General features: G+C 46.0%; 2 protein-coding genes across 2 annotated transcripts; one reads left to right on the forward strand and one right to left on the reverse strand.

Moving 5' to 3' along the window:
• Positions 1–3,781: 3,781 nt before the first annotated feature.
• On the reverse strand, positions 3,782–12,505 carry HIF1AN (hypoxia inducible factor 1 subunit alpha inhibitor). Its single transcript, XM_060100701.1, has 8 exons — positions 12,292–12,505; positions 11,758–12,008; positions 8,977–9,125; positions 6,508–6,653; positions 5,607–5,713; positions 5,119–5,182; positions 4,781–4,891; positions 3,782–3,930 (listed from the first exon to the last, which is right to left on the reverse strand). Exons 1-8 carry the CDS (start codon positions 12,466–12,468, stop codon positions 3,886–3,888), a joined length of 1,050 nt encoding a protein of 349 aa, XP_059956684.1. The 5' UTR covers positions 12,469–12,505; the 3' UTR covers positions 3,782–3,885.
• Positions 12,506–14,146: 1,641 nt separating this feature from the next.
• Positions 14,147–19,236, forward strand: NDUFB8 (NADH:ubiquinone oxidoreductase subunit B8). The gene is made up of 5 exons (XM_060100710.1): positions 14,147–14,277; positions 14,541–14,667; positions 16,147–16,246; positions 16,658–16,813; positions 19,053–19,236. Exons 1-5 carry the CDS (start codon positions 14,193–14,195, stop codon positions 19,143–19,145), a joined length of 561 nt encoding a protein of 186 aa, XP_059956693.1. The 5' UTR covers positions 14,147–14,192; the 3' UTR covers positions 19,146–19,236.
• Positions 19,237–19,447: the final 211 nt, after the last annotated feature.

Here is a 19,447-nt window from a genome sequence, read left to right on the forward strand (position 1 = left end):
TGTTTGAAGAGACAGAGATGAGAGAGGAGGTGACACGGAGACCTGAGAAGATCCAAGTTGGGACTCTCCACACCTTAACACTCAGCCTGTTACTTCATCTCATCACCTGCTCACACATCTGGGCAGGGGTCTCAGTGCCTTCCACATAACTATAGCTGCAATGACGTGCGAGGGGGGAGGGACAGAATCAACCTTGCTGGGAGCCTAGGATGAAGAGTCCTCCCTGGGGAGCCCAGGGGCTGGGAGGAGCCTGGAGGTTGAGGTTTGCTCTCTACTGATCTTCCTCCTCTCTCAACAGTCTCTAATCTTGTCCTCATAGGGTGCACCACACATGGCTTCATAAGCTCTGAGTGTTTCATGCAGTTTCCTCTCCAACTAAGCAGAGGCTCCTGGAGGGTAAAAGAGGTTTTCTCCACACCCTGCAGTGCAGGAATGTAACAAACGCATGTCACAGGTGGGGTATCTGGAGTGTCGATTACAAAAACATTTTCCACAAACAGCATACACATGTCAAAACCATTCTATTTGCTATTCTTTGCCCTACCACTTGCATTTGACACCCTTTGTTGGCTCATGCCTCTAGATGTCTGTTCCTGTATCCACCTCAGCCTGGGGACTGGGCCCACCTGACTTTGCTAAGAAAATAACAGCTCAGCTTATGGTGGGAACAATGAAAGGGTATGTGGCCCAAGAATCTCTGGGGGGCAGAGGGAGGGTCTCCTCATTTTGGGTTGGCCCACTGATAAGGATCCTTCCCCCCGTCTCCTAACAGATTCAGATTAATGATCGCTCGTTCCTAATTGTCAAATTTCTTTTCCTTCATCCTGTGTCTAATCACCAGTGACAGAAACCATTACGCAAATGAGAGCAGACGACTTCCCCCAACTGTTCGCGTTGGTAAAAACCTTGTAATTTAGAGCTCTGATTTGTAGGGGAAGCTGGTCTCCCCCAGGCATCCTGGACATCTGCTCAACTGATGCCCAGAACAGCCCTTCCTCCACCCCCCAAACTTCAACCCCCCAACAAATATTTGACTTCACAAAAGAGTAGTTTCCTCTGTGCCTGCTGGTGTAAAAATAGGATCTTGCAACATGGCTGACCCTCATACAGGCCCAAACCCCCAACTTCCTCTCACGTGTCTGCCCTCACACTGCCAGCTAGAAGTAAGCAACAGAGCGGAAACGTTCTACTCTGCTACGAGTAGGATTTGAGCCTGAACAGCCCTAACCTAGGTATGTGAAGGGAAGAGCCTCAGCCTCTTCACTGGGGGAAACGGAGGCAGCAGAACATGAATCAAAGTTCTTGGTGAGTATCTAGATCTAGATCTTCAATTCTACAGATGCAGAAGCATGCTGGGAAAAGCTGTGCGACCTATTCAAGGACACACAAGTAACCAATGGGATCTAGAACTCAGTTTCCCTGTAACTTCTTCCAGAACTCTTAACTCATAATATGGCTTCCTGGCAGTTTTCCCAAGAAGTCTTTAGCTGGAGCCCAGAAGAGCTTTCACCCTGAGCTGTATCTTCTGTATCCTTTTGGGCTAAGCCTGTCTGTACTAGACACTGCCTGCTGCCTGTAGTCCAAAGGAGGTACAGTAGGAGAATCAATGTAGTTTGGTGGAAAAGAACAGCAGGGGGTTTGCAGCCAAACAGTACTAAGTTTGAATCCTGATTGCCACTAACTGCTTATTCTTGAACTGTAAAAATGGGAATACCTACCTTGCACTAAAAGCACCAGGCACACATTAGGTGTCTAATAATCAGGGATCACTATTGGACATGAACCCAGAGACATTACCCAAGGATCAAGACCCAACCTGTGAAGGTCCCTCCCCCTCGTGCAGACCTGGGTCGGCACAGCACCCAGAGAGGAGCAACTGAGAGACCACGCCTCCCTGCTGCACATCACCCACACCTTTAAGGAATGAGCCAGGGATGCAGCAGAGCTGCTGAGAAGGAAAATAACGTGCTATATTTCAAAGTGTCTTTGTGGTCAATTTATCTTTTGTCTGCCTTGTTTTCTTTGCTGCGTTCCTCTTTCCCAAAAGAGATGGAGGGATGGAGATCACTGCAATCACATTTTCCAGCATTGGCTATATTTGAAAGAACTACACTTGAGAAGGTACCATGTTTGAACACCCACACTGCATCAGAGAACCCCAGAATGGGGTACTAAAAATAAACACCCCTCCCCAAAATACACACAAGTGCGCTCATGCACACACACACATATGCATCCTCTCAGTCCATCAGTGCACTGTAACTGTAAACTGAGCTCTGGGGGTGAGAGCCATAGCTCGGACACTGGAAGTAAACCTTTGGCAAAAAAAAAAAAAAAAAAAAGGAAAAAATGAACCCAGAGACTTCCAACTCCTTCTTCCTTCCAGAGAGAAGGGGCGTGGAGATGGGAGTGGAGGTGAGCAGACGCAGGGCCATCACACTGCCCAATCCCAGGGGCCCCACTTCCATTATACAGGTGTGAATGATGGCCCTTCGAGTTGTGCAATGCACAGCTGCCCAGCTGTCAGCTGCAGCCCTGAGAGGGGTTCCCATGAAAAGCTATGAACAGAAAAGGAAATTCCTCTCCATGCTCCACCAGTTGCCCTGACTTCTGAGGGTGTTTGTGGAACATTACAGCGGGGTCTGGCAGAGGCGCTGGCTTTAAGAGGCAAGGCTACATTTTTACCCTTGCCATGAGGTGGACGACATGTGGTGAGTTAGCTGCCTAGGCTTGACCCCATTTTGTCTCCTGAGCCAAGAAGCTCCACAGACACAGAGGACGTGGCCTGGGCAGGGAGGGTCATAGGACCTGGAGGCTCTAGCCAGTCGGCCTCAGGCAGGTTGCAGCGAGGCCTGACCAACATCCAATGGCTAAAAATGAGTTTAAAAGCTTTAGACCAGGTCAGGCAGCACTGCCTTGGGGCTCCCGCTGTATGTCCCACTGGACAAGGTTAAGCCGTAGAAACTTGGTAAGCAGAGAGGCAGGCCAGTGTGGACACACACGCACGCACACAGGCACAGACATCCACACACACATCCAGACAGAGGCTTGCACCCCTAGAACCTAGAGAAGCCATTGCTAGGATGACTCCCCTGGCACCCAGGACAGAGAACAAGAGCTGGTGCTGAAAGAGAGAAGCTGTATGTGTCTGTAATTTGTAAGTTAAGCACAATCCTTGGTTTCTGTGTCCCAAGGCTCTTTTCTGTGTATGGCTTGAGCTTGAAGTTTCAAGTTGGAACCCTGTCTAATTTACTCTCCTAGGAAGCTATTTAGGCTCTCAAAGGCAACCTCCCCACTCTCCCTCTCCCCATTAGAGTCTCAGTAGCCATTCCCAACAGCCTAGAGCCTCACTCTGTGAAAACTGGGAGGGGGCAGACTGACCTCATGGTTAGGTAGCTGTGGCCCTGTAGCCCAGATGCAATGGGCGTCCAAGAACATCTCCTCTCTCTCAGGCTGAGGCACTGAGATTGCAGGAGACAGAGCTGAGAGCCAGAGGTGGCATCCTGACCCAGAAGGAGGGAGCAAGGAACAAATACATACACGCGTGTGCAAGCATACACACGCACACACATCCCAAGGTTGACAGACTAACACACAACATGATGACAACCAGAAGCTGGGGACTCCACACACTGAATGCAGGACTTTAGGGGGCAGAGAGGGAAGGTGCTGGGGCACAGAGGCAAGGGTAAGAAGTCCCTCCGAATGGGAGTGGAGTGCCAACCACCCTGCCTTGCCCCAAACACCTGCCTCCAGGGCCATGGCAAGAGTCCAGTCCATTAAGTGCAGCGTGCAATACTAGCGTTTGGAGTCTCCTGTCCTCATCAATGAAGCGGTGTGGACGGGCTAGCAGTCACCTGGCAGGAGGCCTCGACTCCTGGCAGGCTAGTTGTATCGGCCCTTGATCATTGTGTTCAACAAGGGCCCCACCTGTGAAAAGACATGAGGAGCCAGTCAGAACTGCCTGTCCCCTAGCCCTGGAGCCAGATGAGGTGTGTCTGGAGACATCAATGTCCAGCCAAGGGCAAGGACAAGGCTTCCATTCAATCTTGTAAACCCTCTAACCAAATCTCTTCCTAGCAGTCAACCCAGTATCCTGGAGCATGGCCCTCTCCTCTGGGTCCATCTTGTATTACCTTCCCTCTCACAATACCCTACATTTGTAAGCAGAACCAAACTGAAAGACAGAAGGTCAGAGGAGCTAATAATCCCAGACACCCCGAGTGTTTACGTGCATGCTTTGTAAATGTGACTTAAGAGTCTCAAGTGATTCTACATCCTGAAAAGATCACTTGTAATCGGGGCTGGTGCGACCTCCCAAGCCCACAGGTGCTCTGAATGCTGAGGCTATCCACAGGACAGAGGTAAGAGCATTACAAATACAAACCTCCCCCCTTTACCCAATGGGCCACTGGCACACCTGCGTGGGAAGCAGGTCTCAACATTACCTAGAGCAGTCTTGGCACGGCTGGGAGCGTGTGAGTAGATGCTTTACCGCTCGCTTCCCATTCCAAAAGAATCCCCTTGGGGGTCCCCAGCTGGCACACAAGCCCCATGCGGAACATTACTACTAGCATGGAACAGATTATAATTGATCCGCCAGTCAAGCCCAGCTCTCATCAGAAAACAAGGATTTTCTGAACATACCCATAACCTCTATGAAGAAACAGGACAACAGATACTGAAACAGAAGAGCTACAGAGACTGTGACACCAATCCTGACTTGCCCTGGTCACTCTGCCCAGAGTCACAGGAGTGCCACCTTGGGGCAGCCACATACCTCTTGTGGGTTCCCCAAGGCCTCTCCAAGCATCTTCTCAATGTTTCTCATTATGGCCACTTTCTGATGGGCTTTGAGAGGATATTCAATTCTCTTAGGGGTGGGGGCCCCCTGCAAAGGAAGCAGCAGCTCAGGAAATGTCTTTAGCAGGCTTCAGTGTCACCCATTGTTCCTCGCACCATCCTCCCTTAAGAAACCCAGTTCAACCCCACCCTCTCCAGCTCCCCCAAAGATCTGGGAATCACTTCCAGAGATAGTCAACCTCTCCACCCTGCCCCTAAATAATTTAGTACACCTACCTCACCCCACTCCCATCTAGGAAAAAAAACCATATTCACCTTATACCAGAAGTTCACAGTGATGGTAATCCCCCCATTTAGTAATGACTCTATGTGATGCCACCTGCAAGAAAATAAACAGGCTCCTGTTTGCCACCAATACTTCTCAGAGGGAGGGATCCTCTGAAACTAGGTAGAATCCTGCTAAGGGATATAATGAAGACAGTATCTTCACACTCATCCTATCAAACACACCCTGGGGCTAGGGGCAGTGGTGTTCACCCTTCAAATACCAAAGAGTCAAGAACAGTTTCTCTAGCCTCAAGCCTCTGGGATCTCTTTGGACTTGAGGAACTGTCATCTTGTCTAGAAACAGTATTGCCATTTCCCCCATGTTCAGTATGCTCATCATCTGGATATGCCAACCTTCCTGTATATCACGTTAAGTCCAATCCTGCCACAACTCAAAAGAAGAGACATGGATAAGGCTTTCCAGGGAATGGGAAAGAGCACTCCCTAAAAGCCCCCAGTCCTAGCCCCATCCTCACCAGTACATTGGGATGTAAAGAACATCACCAGGGCCAACCACTGTTTCGTAACCAACCACGTTCTGGAAATTGGGGAACCTCTCGTAGTCAGGATTGTCAAAGTCCACCTGAGAGGTTCAAGAGAAAAAAAAAAAAATCAGTCAATCACCAAATTTTTATCAGTAACTTTGGTAGTCAAGAAAGATGCCTTAAAAAATTCTTTAGAATTTATATCCAGCAGAAGACACAACACACATCAAACATACACAAACTCTCTCAGAGAACGACCTAAGAAGATAGGCATTGCTGAATGTTAAATGATAAAGAAAACTAGGCCTCAGTGCTCCTGAGGTCAGAAGCCAATCATCACAGTTTAAAGGTCAGAAAACCCACTCATGGCCTGCAGATCTGAGGAATTAGGACTCATCCTTCACCCAGACCTTCAGAAACTTTTCCCCAAATACATATTCTAACCAGCAAAGATTTCTACACGAGGTAGCTAAACGGTTTTCTCAAGAAAGGAGAGGTGCTCTCTGGTTGGCCACAAAGTCAACCACACACCTCACTGAGATCCAGAAAAGACATTAAGTGACATATCTCAATTCTATTCACCCTTCTCTTTATCAAAAAGCAGCATCCATGACAAAAGTAAACAATTATTAAATCCAGTGGAGACATACACATTTTGTTCCATGAACTTATAATTCAATCAAACAGAATAACCAGAGTCCACCAGCATCAGTGATGGGGTCTGCCCTAAACATCTGGGGACCACCACCGGGACCTGGAATATATAAACTACATTGTGAAATTGTCCTCTGAGTTTGTCCAAACCTGGCATACCTCCACAGAGAAGGGGAAAGACATGCCAGCCTTGGATCTCAAAGGAGTTCTACACCCTCCTCAGACCACACGAGCTCACCTGGCTCTGTCTGTCACATGGATGATGAACAGGATATGGGTAGAGGCACTCAAACTGATCCGGAGGGAACAAAATGCATCGCTTGTAGCCTTTTATCTGAGCAAAGAAGTTCTGTTGCTCATCATAGTGAGCAGGTGTCACATTTCCTGTAGGAAGACAGACATTTTCTTATTCAGAGCAGTAACTCTATTGCACAGGATGGAACATAGGCCCCAGTGCTGGAGAGAAACCCAGCCTGCCCTCTCAGCAAAGGGCTCCAAATCAAAATTTCAGGCAAGATCAGGGAGACTGTAATTACAGCTCTCAGACAATTAGGTGCTACACTTTTAATGGGTGATAAGTCTAGTAGCAAACATTACTGGCTAAGAGTTCACCATCAATTAGCAAAGTAGACTTTCTTAAATGATGACTGCTGCCCTTATTGGAAGCAACTGCACATCAAAGTGATACAAGTACGGCAAAATAATATACTCTGCACAGGTACGCCCCGCTTTTCAAAAGTTCGCTTTACGTCATTTTGCTTTTACAAAAGACCTACATTTGTACCTGTTTTTGCTAACCGAAAGAAATCCAAAGAAGATTTTCATTTTTATGGGAAAAAAAGGCAAAAATATCATTCAGTGTTTGTTTTGCAGCGAGCCATCATAGAGGCAGCAAGCACAAGCAGTGAGAGTGGCACTGCCAATCTCCTCCCCTGGAAACTACACTCAGCATCTCAGCATCAAGCCAGCATCTCAGTATCAAGCCACCATAGCTCTGAACTGTGTCTGTGAGCATCTGTGCTTTATCTCGATTTACTTTGTGCATCCATTAGCAAGATGTGTCCTAAAGTAATTGCTTCTTTGTTTTACATCATCTCGGCTTATAGAAGGTTTCACAGGAATGCTCTGCTTTTAGACAGCTGAGGGGAACCTGTACTTGTACTCTTCTTGACTATGGCACGAATTCAAGGGCAGCAAAAAAACGAGAGTTAGAAACAACTGAAATGACTGGTATCAGCAATGCATGCATGATCTTCTTTGATGGAGTTAATCAGTCATTTGAAGTTGTACGAATATGTACTTGCTTTGGGTAGCTCTTTTGGAGCTCAAAGATTCTCAATCTCTGCTCCCACTTCATCACACCTGTGGGATTGCAACACTTCTTTAGATCAACACTGGAGCTGCTGATTCTCATCGAGGGAAGCATATCAGATTCCTAAAGAGAGTTGTATACTTTGAATAAGGCAAATTATTTAAAATGCCATCCTGAATTAGTTCTGCCCTAGCGTATGTATGCTCCATCTACTCTTTTTAAGTGGGGCTGCATCTGATGTTTATCCTTTGCACAATCCTTGAGAGATCAAGGGACCTCTGCAGGGAATGGAGTTTAGAAAACATTCCCCAGGTCTGCCTGGGTGGGCCAAGACAGCTGCTTTCCTAAGTGCAGAGATCCATATACCTCCTCAGAGGAGACTTGCTCTTTCATCTCTACCTGAGGGATCTGTTTCCCTGCTCTCTACACCACAGGATAGGAAGGCAACATAAAAATTCAGAGTCAGGTAAACAAGAACTGGCTCCTGGCAGGTCAAGCAAGAGTTTGTTTCAAAGGGTCAGGTTAAGGGTCAATTCATAAGTTGCACTGCTGGAAACTTTTATTAACACTGGCACCAAAGGACCCAAATCTGAAGAAAGGACAATTAAAGGGGAAGAAGAGACTTCAGAGCCTAGTGGTGAATGACAATGAGTAATTACTCTGCTTCCTTGTTCAACCCAATTTACTCACCATTTACTAAGTATCTACTAGGGGCCTGGCACTGAGCAAGTGACAGAAATAAAAATAAGAATAAGACAATGACCCTGGCTGGTAAGTAGCTCTCTTTCTCCTGATTGGAGTTTAAAGGTTCCTCTTTTTATTTAAAAAAAAGTATTCATATATTAGCTTATGTACGTGTAAAATCCACTAGCAGGATACACAAGCAACTAATAACATATGGTGCCTCCAGGGAGGGAAGGAAACTGAGAGGCTGGGAAATAGAAATGGAAGAGAGATTTATCACTACATACCTATTTACACCTTTTGAATTTAACCCCATTAATGTATTATCTGTTCAAACGATAAGGTTCAATTTACATTGGAAAAATGTTTCCCTCTTCTACTGGGATAAAAATCTTCTGAATATAGACAGATCCAATAGAAAGCAGCAGAATTTTAGAGATCCCTAATATGTGAATATATATACTCACACAGCAGCTGAGGAAGGGAACAGGGAACTTGCTTTTTAGAGTACCTGACATAACATATGTTATCTCATTTAATCTTCATAGTTAATTATAAGATATTACTGTGTTCATTTTACAAATTAGGACACTGAGACTTAAGAAAGTTACGCGACTTGTTGAAAGTCATGGAGTGAACAAGTGGTGGGGAAAGGTTTAGAAATCACTTCATATGACCCCAAGCCATGCTGCTTTCTGAAAGATTTCTTACCTTCCATGCCAATAAGCAGCAGGTTAGAGGTCAGCTGCCCCCAGCCACGCTTTCCCTGTTGCTTATTAATCCAGTTCCAGTTAAAACCCAAGAAGTCCATGACAATCTTCCTGCCCACAGTGTCATTGAGTGTTTGCTGCAGATACAACCTATGTTCCCCAAGAAGAAAATCCCATTAGTGCATGTACACACTGTCCCTGGTATGGCCTCTCATACCTGGAAATCCAAACCCAAGGCCATACCAACATCTCCCACAAAGAACAGGTGAAGTCATGGGACTCTCACAGAACTGAATCCTTACCTATCCATCTCTGAGCTCTGTTCAACACCAAATTTTATATTTTAGAGAAGTGATTCTTAACTTTTTCTGGGTCACAGTATGAATCCTTTAAGAATCCAAGAAAAAAAAAGAATCCAAGCAAGGTTCCCCATAAAAATGCACACATTGCACTTTAATATAATTTCATAGATTTCCTCGAAGCCTACCCACAGACCCTAGAATGATGACTCAGCCTTGTTCCAGAAACTCTTGGGGCGCGAGACATCCCCTTTGGCCCTTGATGGCATTTTGGCAGCTCGTATTATTGTTCACCAAGAACTAGTTCCCTCCCTGTGAAAGGGTTATTCTTCCTCACCTCCTTGAAGCAAGGCTTGCTTATATAACTTGCTTTGGCCAATGAGATGTCCACAGAAGTGACTGGTGCTGCTTCCAAACTGTAATTTTAAGAACCAGTACACACTACCACATCACTTTCCCTCTGCCACAGCAATTGCAAAGTTTCCAATGGCAACTGCTGGAGCAATCTGTGTCCCAAAGTGCAAAAGATGACGTAAGTAGAGTATCCAGGTGACCTGAGCTGGACATGTAGCATGAGTGAAAAATAAACCTTTGTTGCTTCAAGTCGCTGAGCCCTGGACTGAAGCCTAGTTTATCTTAACTGATTCAGCCACCTATCTGTAGCAGCCATCTATAGCTGAAGAAAAATACCTCACTAAGCTTTCTGCAGACCCAGGGCCCCTAACATGCCTGAGGAAGGTAAGAAGTTACTTAATAGATATGAAAAGCCAAACACACTTGATCAAGCCCCAGAAGAAACACTATTTAGGGGGCAAACGTGAAGAAAAAGAAGTAATGGTCCTGCGAGCATTACTTCAAAAGCTCAAAGGTATCCCAGTGCCTGGAATCACAATGTTTAAGGCAACATTAATTAAAAATCTTGATAAGTTGGAAACAGCTACCTGTTTGGGGACGTGGAACCCTCAAGACTCCAATGCAACCTTGGAATGTTCCCCAGAGATTATGATGTACATATGTTCATACAAATATTTCTCAAGTAACTCTGAAAGAGTCAGGAACACTCCCCAAACAGGAATCTAAGCAATTCCTGTGAAACCTTAACAGAAAATCCTCAAAAGAGCTCAAAGAGGATCCTAACACCCTTCACCCCAGAATCATAACAAGCTGTACAATTATACAATAGAGTTGGTTGGTGCTAAAGTCAGCTGATAGGGCAAATCTTGCAAATAGTAAAAAACTTTCCTTAAATCACCCATAAAGTACAGACTACACTCATAGTTCAGACTTAGGCAAAATGCTTTCACTACAGGAAGCAAGAAACTTAAAGTGACTGAGGAACCAGAGGACTCGTGTCTTATCTCACGCTCATTCCATGCATATGTTCAATCAATAGCTTTACACTCCACCAGCATCATTTAAATCAATCTCTCTTCTCAACATTGGGTGCATGTGTGCGTGTGCGCACACGCGCGCACGCACTGTGGTAAATTTGAGGACATCACGCATGAGATGATTCAACTGAACCAGTCTCTATAAGACATAAAGAACAAATAAACCACAGTTCAGATTCTGGAAACTCTTCTGGTCAAAGTTCCATCATTATGACAATAGCTAAGAGTCAAGAAGCCAAAAAAAAAAAAATTAAAAAGTATGTTTCAAATCCTTTCACTCTGCCACATACTGCTAACAGAGTCAGGAAGAGAACTGAGGCTGGAGAGTGAAGAAAAGCCCAGGGTTGGGCACCAAATGTGAGACGGAGAGAGTCATTCACCATCAAGTACTCAGTGACAGCAATGCCCCAGAGGCAATGTTATTCTGTAGGACTGAATGTTGTCTGGGACCTACATAAGAGGCTGCCCTCATAAAGAGACATAAAGGTAAAGAGAGTCACTCCCGTGTGTGTGTATGTCTTGTGTTTGCTACCATCAATACAACGCAACACATCAATATTCTCCCCACCCTCACCTATACAACTTTTCAGCCTGCACTGCCCCCATTCAAAAATTTTAGGACAAAGGCTCCAAACCCATAATCTCAGGAAATCTACTGACAGATATTTTAAATTGGCCTCTTGCAGCATTTTAAAAAATACGAATTAGCTGCCCACATTTAAAACTCAAAAAGATTTTAAATAACAATACTGATTTCTGGTTTCTCTTGGAAAAAATCAGACTATCTGGCAACCCTGGGACTGCACTCCAAAATGGAAACAAGAGTCAAGTAATGACTTCGCACTTTGAATAAGGCATATACCTTCAGCTTCATCACAGCTTTCACCCAAACAACTTCACTCACTTCATTCACCTACCTGACTCTGCTAGGCAAGGGTGACTCTCCCTTTATGAAGACAACAAACTTGAGAATCACAGTTCAAGTCTAGTCATTCCATCATCCCTCAAGCTAGAAAACTCATCCTCAGATAAGTAAAGGAAAGGAGAATAGATGCCCTAGATCCAGTGGAAAACCACGACCTGGGAATTTACCTCTCTTCACCTCCTCGCTCCTGTATATCCTGCAGTTTCTCAACAAACTCATGAAATTTCATTTCTTCCCTATTGGACCTCGGCTTAAAGTTCTGGAAATTAGCCATCTTCTTCTCATCATAGTACAAAAACTTGTGGGTGCTGGCACTGTACACAGAGAAGTCTCCGTTGCCAATATTTTCTTGCAGGTATTCAAGGTCCCATTTTAGGGCAGGATACACAAGATTTGTGTCTGTCAGCACCACAGGCTCCTAAGTGGAAAAAACAAATTAAGTCGTCCCAAGGAGCTAGTGGGTTCTTGTCCCAAGATTCCAATACTTCCCAACTTCAAAATTACTTCTCCTGTTAACCAGCACGAACCCCGCAAGTCCCATTTTTCCTCGCTTCCCTCTCCATCTCCCCTTAGGCCCTAGTCCACAACCCGGCCAAGTCCACAACCCCTCCCTTCCATCACCACTCGCCTTTGACCTCTCCTCCCAACCTGGTCCCTTCCCCCATCCCCCACCCCATCTTCGACGCGGCCCCGCCCCCTACCTCATTCTCGATAAGCTCCTCCGCCCGGGGGTCGCTCTGACTCAGACGCGGGATGGGCCGGGTCGGGAAGGTATAACTGCGCAGTTGGGACTCATCCCAGGCGGGGCCGGGGGCTTCAGCCTCTTCTCGGGATTCTCCAGAGCCCGAGGCCGAAGCCTCCGCCGCAGCCGCCGCCATCTCCGCCGCTAGGGACGGCCCCACCGGAAGCGGAACCTCCGCCTATTCCGGGGAAAACACAACGGAAACCATAGTGCTAGGCTGCGAGAGAGAGCGTTCCAGACACTAAGAACGCGGAGCCGAGCCCTGGGCGAGCGCCTCCTAATGGTAACCTATAGTTCTACACCCTACGCTCCGCCCCCGAAGACCCGGGACTAGACTTTAGTCCCACTGAATAGGGGTGATCATCGGGTTAACCAATTCACAAATTATTGCTGCCTCAGTGTGCCCAGGCCTACACAACAGGCAAAGAAGGAGGCAAGTTTAGTGGGGCATTAAATTTTACACTGATGGATGGGGAGAAACGCAAACTTGACCCACCTAAGGAAGTCAGAAGGAAAAGCAACTGTCCGATAGATAGATGTTGGGTAAAGGTTGCTCCGAAAGCCTCGGCAAAAGATATATGGCAACTTGAATTCTTTCGAAATCAAAGACGGTTTTCTCTTGCTTGGCACCATTTGATTTTTCTGCCTGTGTCACCATCTCACCTACTTAAAGGCATTTTTGTCTATCTTGACCGAATTAGATCAGTGTTTGCTATTGATTGAATGCAGATGTCCAACCATTCTGAACATCCATTCAATTCTCATTTACAAGAGGGCAAGTTGCTGTAAAGTAGTTCTCCCCCAAATTCATATACTAAATAGTATATATCAGTTTTTATTGCTCTGATATATATTGGGGAATGTCTATAATAATGGATTCTACTCCAAAACAGTGATCACCCTAAAACTTCCTGGAAATATGTGCATATTTGTACTGTAAATTATTCAAATCATACTTGTGTAAATAAAATTAACACATATTCATATGCGAACAATAATGCCCCCCCCAATTCTTTTGTTAGGCTAGTGTTCGGCTAATTGTGATTCGGCTTGAAATGTATTTATCCAAGTCCTAGTAAATCTGAGCGAATTCTAGCAAATCTGAGGTGGGTTCAGATGATAGGATTGGTTTTACATTTGTTGGGTTGAGGTGACTGGGACATTCGGATGTAAACCCGAGACTGAAACTGAAGAACCAGTTTGGGGGAATTCCCTGGGTCCAGTGGTTGGGACTCAGCGCTTTCACCGCCAAGGGCGCGGATTCAATCCCTGGTCGAGGAACCGGGATCCCGCAAGCCGCGCGGCCAAAATAAAACAACAAAAAAAGAACCAGTTCGGGGCCAATTTGTGTGTTGCACCGTGCATCTAACTGAAGTAGATAACTAATTTGGAAAACAAAACAAGAACAAACAAGACCAAGGGCTGAATTTGAAGAATGATCACGTTTGGGGATGGAAGGAGGAACTGCCAGTGAAGGAGAGGAAAAAGGCAAGCAGTCAGAAAAGAGACTGACAGGCTCCTTTTACTTCTACCGGTCCTGGGGTAGGTGGGTCAGCTGTCTACCTGAGATGCTCAGGTTCTGAGTGCCCGTTATCCCTGGATGCGTCTAAGTCAGCTGAGGTAGAAAAGGGACATAACAATCTGAAATGTCAAAGCAGTGACCTGCTTGTTTTTCTCTCCTTCCTGCTTTCCCTTTCTGCCTCTATCCAACCGCTCATCTTCCCTCTGGCTTCCTAGCACCGTTTAAGCCCCGCCCTTATTGAACCCTTAAGACTTTTCTCCCTTGTCGCGTTTGGCCCGGCTCAGCCGCCGTGACAAGGTCTTTGCGCATGTGCGGGGTGAAACGAGAAGAAGGTGAAGATGGCGGCGGCCAGGGCGGGGGTCCTGGGAGTCCGATGGCTGCAAAGGGCATCCCGAAACGTGGTGCCGATGGGTGCACGGACAGGTCCGCGAGAACGGGCGAGGCCTCAGTGTGGGAGAGGGGTGCCTGAGGTTTGGTGCGTCGGACGGAGGGTGGGTATTGTGGATACCGCGGCGGGCGAGTCCGGGCAAGGGCGGAGGTGGAGTTGGTGTATTCAGAAAAACATGTGGAGGGTCTGCTGGTCCCTCGAAGCCTCGGGCTCCGGTCTCTGCAGCCACCGCAGCTTGAAGCCTTCAGAGTGCAGGAGGAATGGGGTCAATTCTGACGTGCCCTCATCTGCTCTCCAGCCTCCCACATTACCAAGGACATGCTCCCGGGACCCTATCCCAGGACCCCAGAAGAACGGGCTGCCGCAGCCAAGAAGTATAATATGCGGGTGGAAGACTACGAGCCGTACCCAGATGATGGCATGGGGTGAGATAGGGTCTGCTCGCACCTGGGTAGTGATGGGAGAAGTTCGGCTGGGTTGGGTAGCTCTACTCTGACCCTTTTCCCCGAACCTTTTCGTGACCCCTCAGAGTCAACGGTGTGGGCGCTTTTCTCCGTGGAGGGAGGTGGGAGGGGATGGGTGAGCAGCTGCAGCCGAGAGGACTTCAATTTTCTCCTTGGCTCAGGCTGTTTCCTCAAATGAGGAAGCTGAGGTTTTAATAGCTCCCTTGAGGACCCCTGAATAGCAGGAACCTTCTTTGGCTCCATCCAGAGCGCAAAGTTTCATTTAGATTGAGCATCTGCTGGGCTCAGGTGCTGTCATCCAGGCACGTGACCAGGCTGGAGCTGGATTCCTGTCATGAGAACCGTATTTGTAGATGGAGTACTCTATATCGTGTATATCTCTCTTTTAAGAAATATTTTGCAGTTAGCGCTGTGGAAGTCATAGCAACTTTAAAGCAGATTAACTAGCCAACTCCCTTACTCCAGTTGATGGTTTTGCCCCCGCACCCCCGTAACATCCCTGTGGTTAATTGTCTGAGTTGATTACCATCACGCTCATTTTCTGTCCTAGCATCACTCTTTCAGCCGTGGTTTCAGCAGCTCCTATTCGTCTTGTTGTTTTCCAATCACTTTCTGTGACACATGTCTAGTTGTCATCATTTCCTATGTCTTTTATTGTGTTGTGGACAAGAGCAGCCTCGGTAGCAGTCTGTATAAGTTAAACCTGGTTTTGTTGGGGAAAAATCCAGCTTATCATGAAGACCCATGAGGTGTTTGAGACTTGGAGTTGTTATGTCAACTCTGTGGTTGAGAAACACAGTTGCTATGAAAAGTGCTTTTCTAATCTGTACCCTTTTGTTTTTATTCCAATTAACTGGGTGATCTTAGGTTCAGACTCTAAACTTCAGTTTCTTTTTCTGTCTAATGGGGGAAACAGAGTGATTGATTGTTAAATTCCTTCTCAGCACTAACATTATGACATTGCATGACTTTTCTTCTTTCTGTTGAAAGAAGATAAGAAAAGCTTACATATGTTAAAATGTTTCAGAGTTTGACATAAATTTTTAATGACAATTTGGACTTCTTCGGTTATTCTGTGCTTAGTGAGTAAAAATTGAGATTTTTTTTCACTTATCCAATAACATTTTATTAATGATAAATTTGGTATTGGAAGGCATTCAGGAAAATGGATCTCTTTTATACCGTTTGTAGGAATGTAAACTGGCACAGTCTTTTTGGGGGGAAATTTGGGATATTTACCAGTGGCCCTTTAACTCAGCATTTCTCAATATGTACACCTCAGGGAAAAAATTGAGATCTTGATTTGAAGGTCAGTTCCTCTGTCCTTAGGGGAGGCAGTTACCTCTGTCACTTGGTTTTTCATCTCTGAGATGAGGAGACTGTGAATTGTCTGAGTGAGGCTGCTCAGAGCCCTGTCCAGAAGTTCTTGCTGTTTCTCAGGTATGGTGACTACCCAAAGCTCCCTGACCGCTCACAGCAGGAGAGGGATCCATGGTATGACTGGGACCACCCAGACCTGCGGTTGAACTGGGGTGAACCGGTGAGAGAACCATATCCCATTTCACCTTCCTTCCTATTCCTTATGTCTTCTGTAGCTCAAATGGCACTTTTCTGCCCAAGGAAGCGAGGTCCAGCAATCTGAGATCTGATGTTGCCTGTGTGGTGTGTGGAATGGGATGTCTGGGAGTAATCAAAGCTCTGTATCGTAAGAGTCAAAGCTCTGTATTGTAAGAGTTGTGAACTTCTATGATTGAGCTGTCTCTGGTCAGCGGAACCTAGACATAAGCCAGCATCCAGTCCTGTGGGCCACAGTATCTCAGATGTGGCTCTCAGAATATTGCCCAGGGCAGTAGAATGCCTTTCAAGCCTTCTGTGAGGCTCTAATCGCTCTGGACTGCATGCCTTTTGCAGGAAGAGCAGTATGTGACAGTGATCTGCCTTTTTGTCTCAGATGCACTGGGACCTAGACATGTATATCAGGAACCGTGTGGACACGTCCCCCACTCCTGTTTCTTGGAATCTCATGTGTAAGCACCTCTTCGGCTTCGTGGCCTTCATGCTGTTCATGTTTTGGGTGGGGGAGACTTACCCCACCTACCAGCCTGTGGTGAGTATCTGAGAAGTGCTCCCTCAGCCACACTTACTTAGCCTTGTTTCCTGAGGGAATGAAGTCTCTGGAGTAGGGATCCAGCCAATACCAAGCTTGACTTCCTGGTAAGGCCTATAGAGGGTCCTACCCACTGGCCTGCATCTTGGATCAGTCTGAGTGAGAAGAAACTGTAGGACTAGGTGAGGAATGAGAATGGAGAAGCCAGCTAGTCTTTAGAGTTGCCATTTTGGGAACTGTACTTAATAATATTTCAGCAAGTGATCTTTTAAGGTAGAGTCAGGGAATCTCGAGTTGAAAGCTTATCCTTTGTTGGTGTGAAGGGCACTTCCTACAGGGTACTGGAAGCAATTAAATGTTTACGGCAAGCATGGACAGTTAGATTTTAGAGAATGTAAAGGACATAGAAAATATACTGTCTGTAGAGAACAGACTTGTGGTTGCTAAGGGGGGTAGGGGAGGTATGGATTGGGAGTGTGGGATTAGCAGATGCAAACTAGTATAAATAGAATGGATAAACAACAAGGTCCTACTGTACAGCACAGGGAACTATATTCAGTATCCTGTGATAAACCATAATTGAAAAGAATATGAAAAAGAATGTATATATATGTATAACTGAATCACTTTGCTGTACAGCAGAAATTAACAAACAATGTAACTCAACTATACGTAAATAAATTTAAAAAAAGAAAATATACTGTCTAGCTTTAAGGACATTTAATTTGGATAAGAAGAAAATTTAGATACATGACATGAGCAACATTGGAACATATATATAGGAATTTGGCACAGTTTTTGTGTATATATATGTGTAGTGAATGTGTATGCTGGGGGTATCAGGTGCTGTTAAGGAGAAGGATTATGCTAGATGCTAAAATATATATTTTTTAGATGGTGGGGAGAAGTTGAAGAGAACATTGGGGCAAGAGAAAATAGAATAAAGGAAGAGGGCAGTGAGTTAGCTGGAGTGGAATAGGCTTATAAATAGTTCCTAGATAACCAGCTGCACTGGTTACCTGGAGAGCTACTAAAAATTCAGATTCCTGAGCTCCACTGCCTGGAGAGCCTAATTCAGTAATTCCAGAATGGGGTTCTAGAATCAATATTTAACAAGTTCCTAGGTAATTCTGATGTCCTGGGAAATCAGTTGTCGAAACTGCTGTGTTAAAAAAAAATATTGTGAAGTGAGTTTGATCAGTTAGGTTGCATGGCTAAGGGATCTGGACTTGATGGTATAGTAATGCACTAATTCAGTAAATATTTATGAAGCCCCTATCACGCACCAGGTACAGAAGGTGCTAAGGGTTGGGGGTACAGGGATGACTTGGTCTGCCTCTAGGCAGCAGGGAGCCATGTTGGGTTTCTGAACAGAAGAATGCCATAATGAAGCCTAGGTTTTTAGGAAGATTAATTTGGGAGTAGTCTACAGGGTAGATTGTGAGGAAAGGAACTGAAAGCAGGAGGCTGCCGTGTTTGTAGTTGGCTGCACAGTGCTACCTGTGCTGAGATAATCAATGTCCTAATGGTAGTGTGTGTGTCTGTGTGCACTGACACAAGGCTTCCTACCGAGCCCCAGGGGCCCCAGGCTGGAGAGTGCACATAGGGCTGGTGTGAGCGCCAACTTCACTTCAGGAGAGCAAGAAACACAGTGTGGCTCTTCCATTTTTCAGTTCTGTAAGCACATCACCCTTTTCTCCTCCCCTTGAGCTGTGTTCTCTGACAGCTGTTTGTTGGTAAAGCCAGCAGCCCCTAAAGCACGTCCGAGCCGTGTCTCCTCTGTGCTTTCCCCCACTGCTGCTCCTGCACGCCTCATTTGCTAGGCCACTTTAGTGGTGGAACCATTAGAGGCTGAGTGACTTAAAGGAGATTGAGTCTGTCTCGACCCCGAGAGAGAGTGGGATGGATGGATGCATCGTCTCATTTAGAAAGCTCTCCCTCACACTCTCCCTTTCTCCCTCTCTCTTTCTCCTTTCTCCCTCCCTCCCTCTCTCTCTCACTCTCACTCACACACACACAAACTGTAGGCACCACTTCTCTTACAATCTAGGCTTTCTTTCTGCCTTGGGCTGAGCGGGGAAGAGGAGTGCTGTCCCTGCTGTTCTAGCCCAGCTGGGTCTGACCAAAGGCTACCATGTACCCATTTACTGTGTGTGATTCTTCACTCAGAGTGGGGTGTAGCCAGGTATTGGCTACATAGATATATGTTGTTCTTGCTGACCTGTGTTTTTTTTCTTAGGGACCAAAGCAGTATCCTTACAATAATCTGTACCTGGAACGAGGTGGCGATCCCAACAAAGAACCTGAGCCGGTGGTTCACTATGAGATCTGAGGAGGCTTCGTGGGCTTTGTGCCCCGTAACTGACTCCCTCAATCCTAGAGATTTTACCTTAATGAAATCGCTAATAAAACTTAGTACTGTGGTATCTGTGCCTCATTTCCCCAGGAGTAGCCATTGCTTAAGCACAAGAAGATGTTGATTTGCTAATTTCACTGGGAAAAGTAGTTGAGGATGTTGATTTGCTAATTTCACTGGGAAAAGTAGTTGAGGGTTCCAGTTGTACAGCAGGTGGTAAGGGTAGCTCCTTTCCCCATCTACAGGGTTGCGGAAGAAGGAAGATACGTTCCTGACTT

The sequence above is a fragment of the Mesoplodon densirostris genome, chromosome 1 (genome assembly GCF_025265405.1).
Source record: "Mesoplodon densirostris isolate mMesDen1 chromosome 1, mMesDen1 primary haplotype, whole genome shotgun sequence".
Taxonomy (NCBI): domain Eukaryota; kingdom Metazoa; phylum Chordata; class Mammalia; order Artiodactyla; family Ziphiidae; genus Mesoplodon; species Mesoplodon densirostris.

What these genes read in the sequence shown, in the direction of transcription:
- HIF1AN (XM_060100701.1), bottom strand. Translation starts at nt 12,468, where the DNA reads ATGGCGGCGGCTGCGGCGGAGGCTTCGGCCTCGGGCTCTGGAGAATCC. An exon ending in CATGTGACAGACAGAGCCAG is followed by an intron (nt 5,714 to 6,507) that starts GTGAGCTCGTGT and finishes TGAACCTCTCAG; the next exon opens with GTGGACTTTGACAATCCTGA. An exon ending in CCTTGGGGAACCCACAAGAG is followed by an intron (nt 3,931 to 4,780) that starts GTATGTGGCTGC and finishes GTCTTTTCACAG; the next exon opens with GTGGGGCCCTTGTTGAACAC.
- NDUFB8 (XM_060100710.1), top strand. Translation starts at nt 14,193, where the DNA reads ATGGCGGCGGCCAGGGCGGGGGTCCTGGGAGTCCGATGGCTGCAAAGG. An exon ending in GCCGATGGGTGCACGGACAG is followed by an intron (nt 14,278 to 14,540) that starts GTCCGCGAGAAC and finishes TCTGCTCTCCAG; the next exon opens with CCTCCCACATTACCAAGGAC. An exon ending in TACCCAGATGATGGCATGGG is followed by an intron (nt 14,668 to 16,146) that starts GTGAGATAGGGT and finishes GCTGTTTCTCAG; the next exon opens with GTATGGTGACTACCCAAAGC.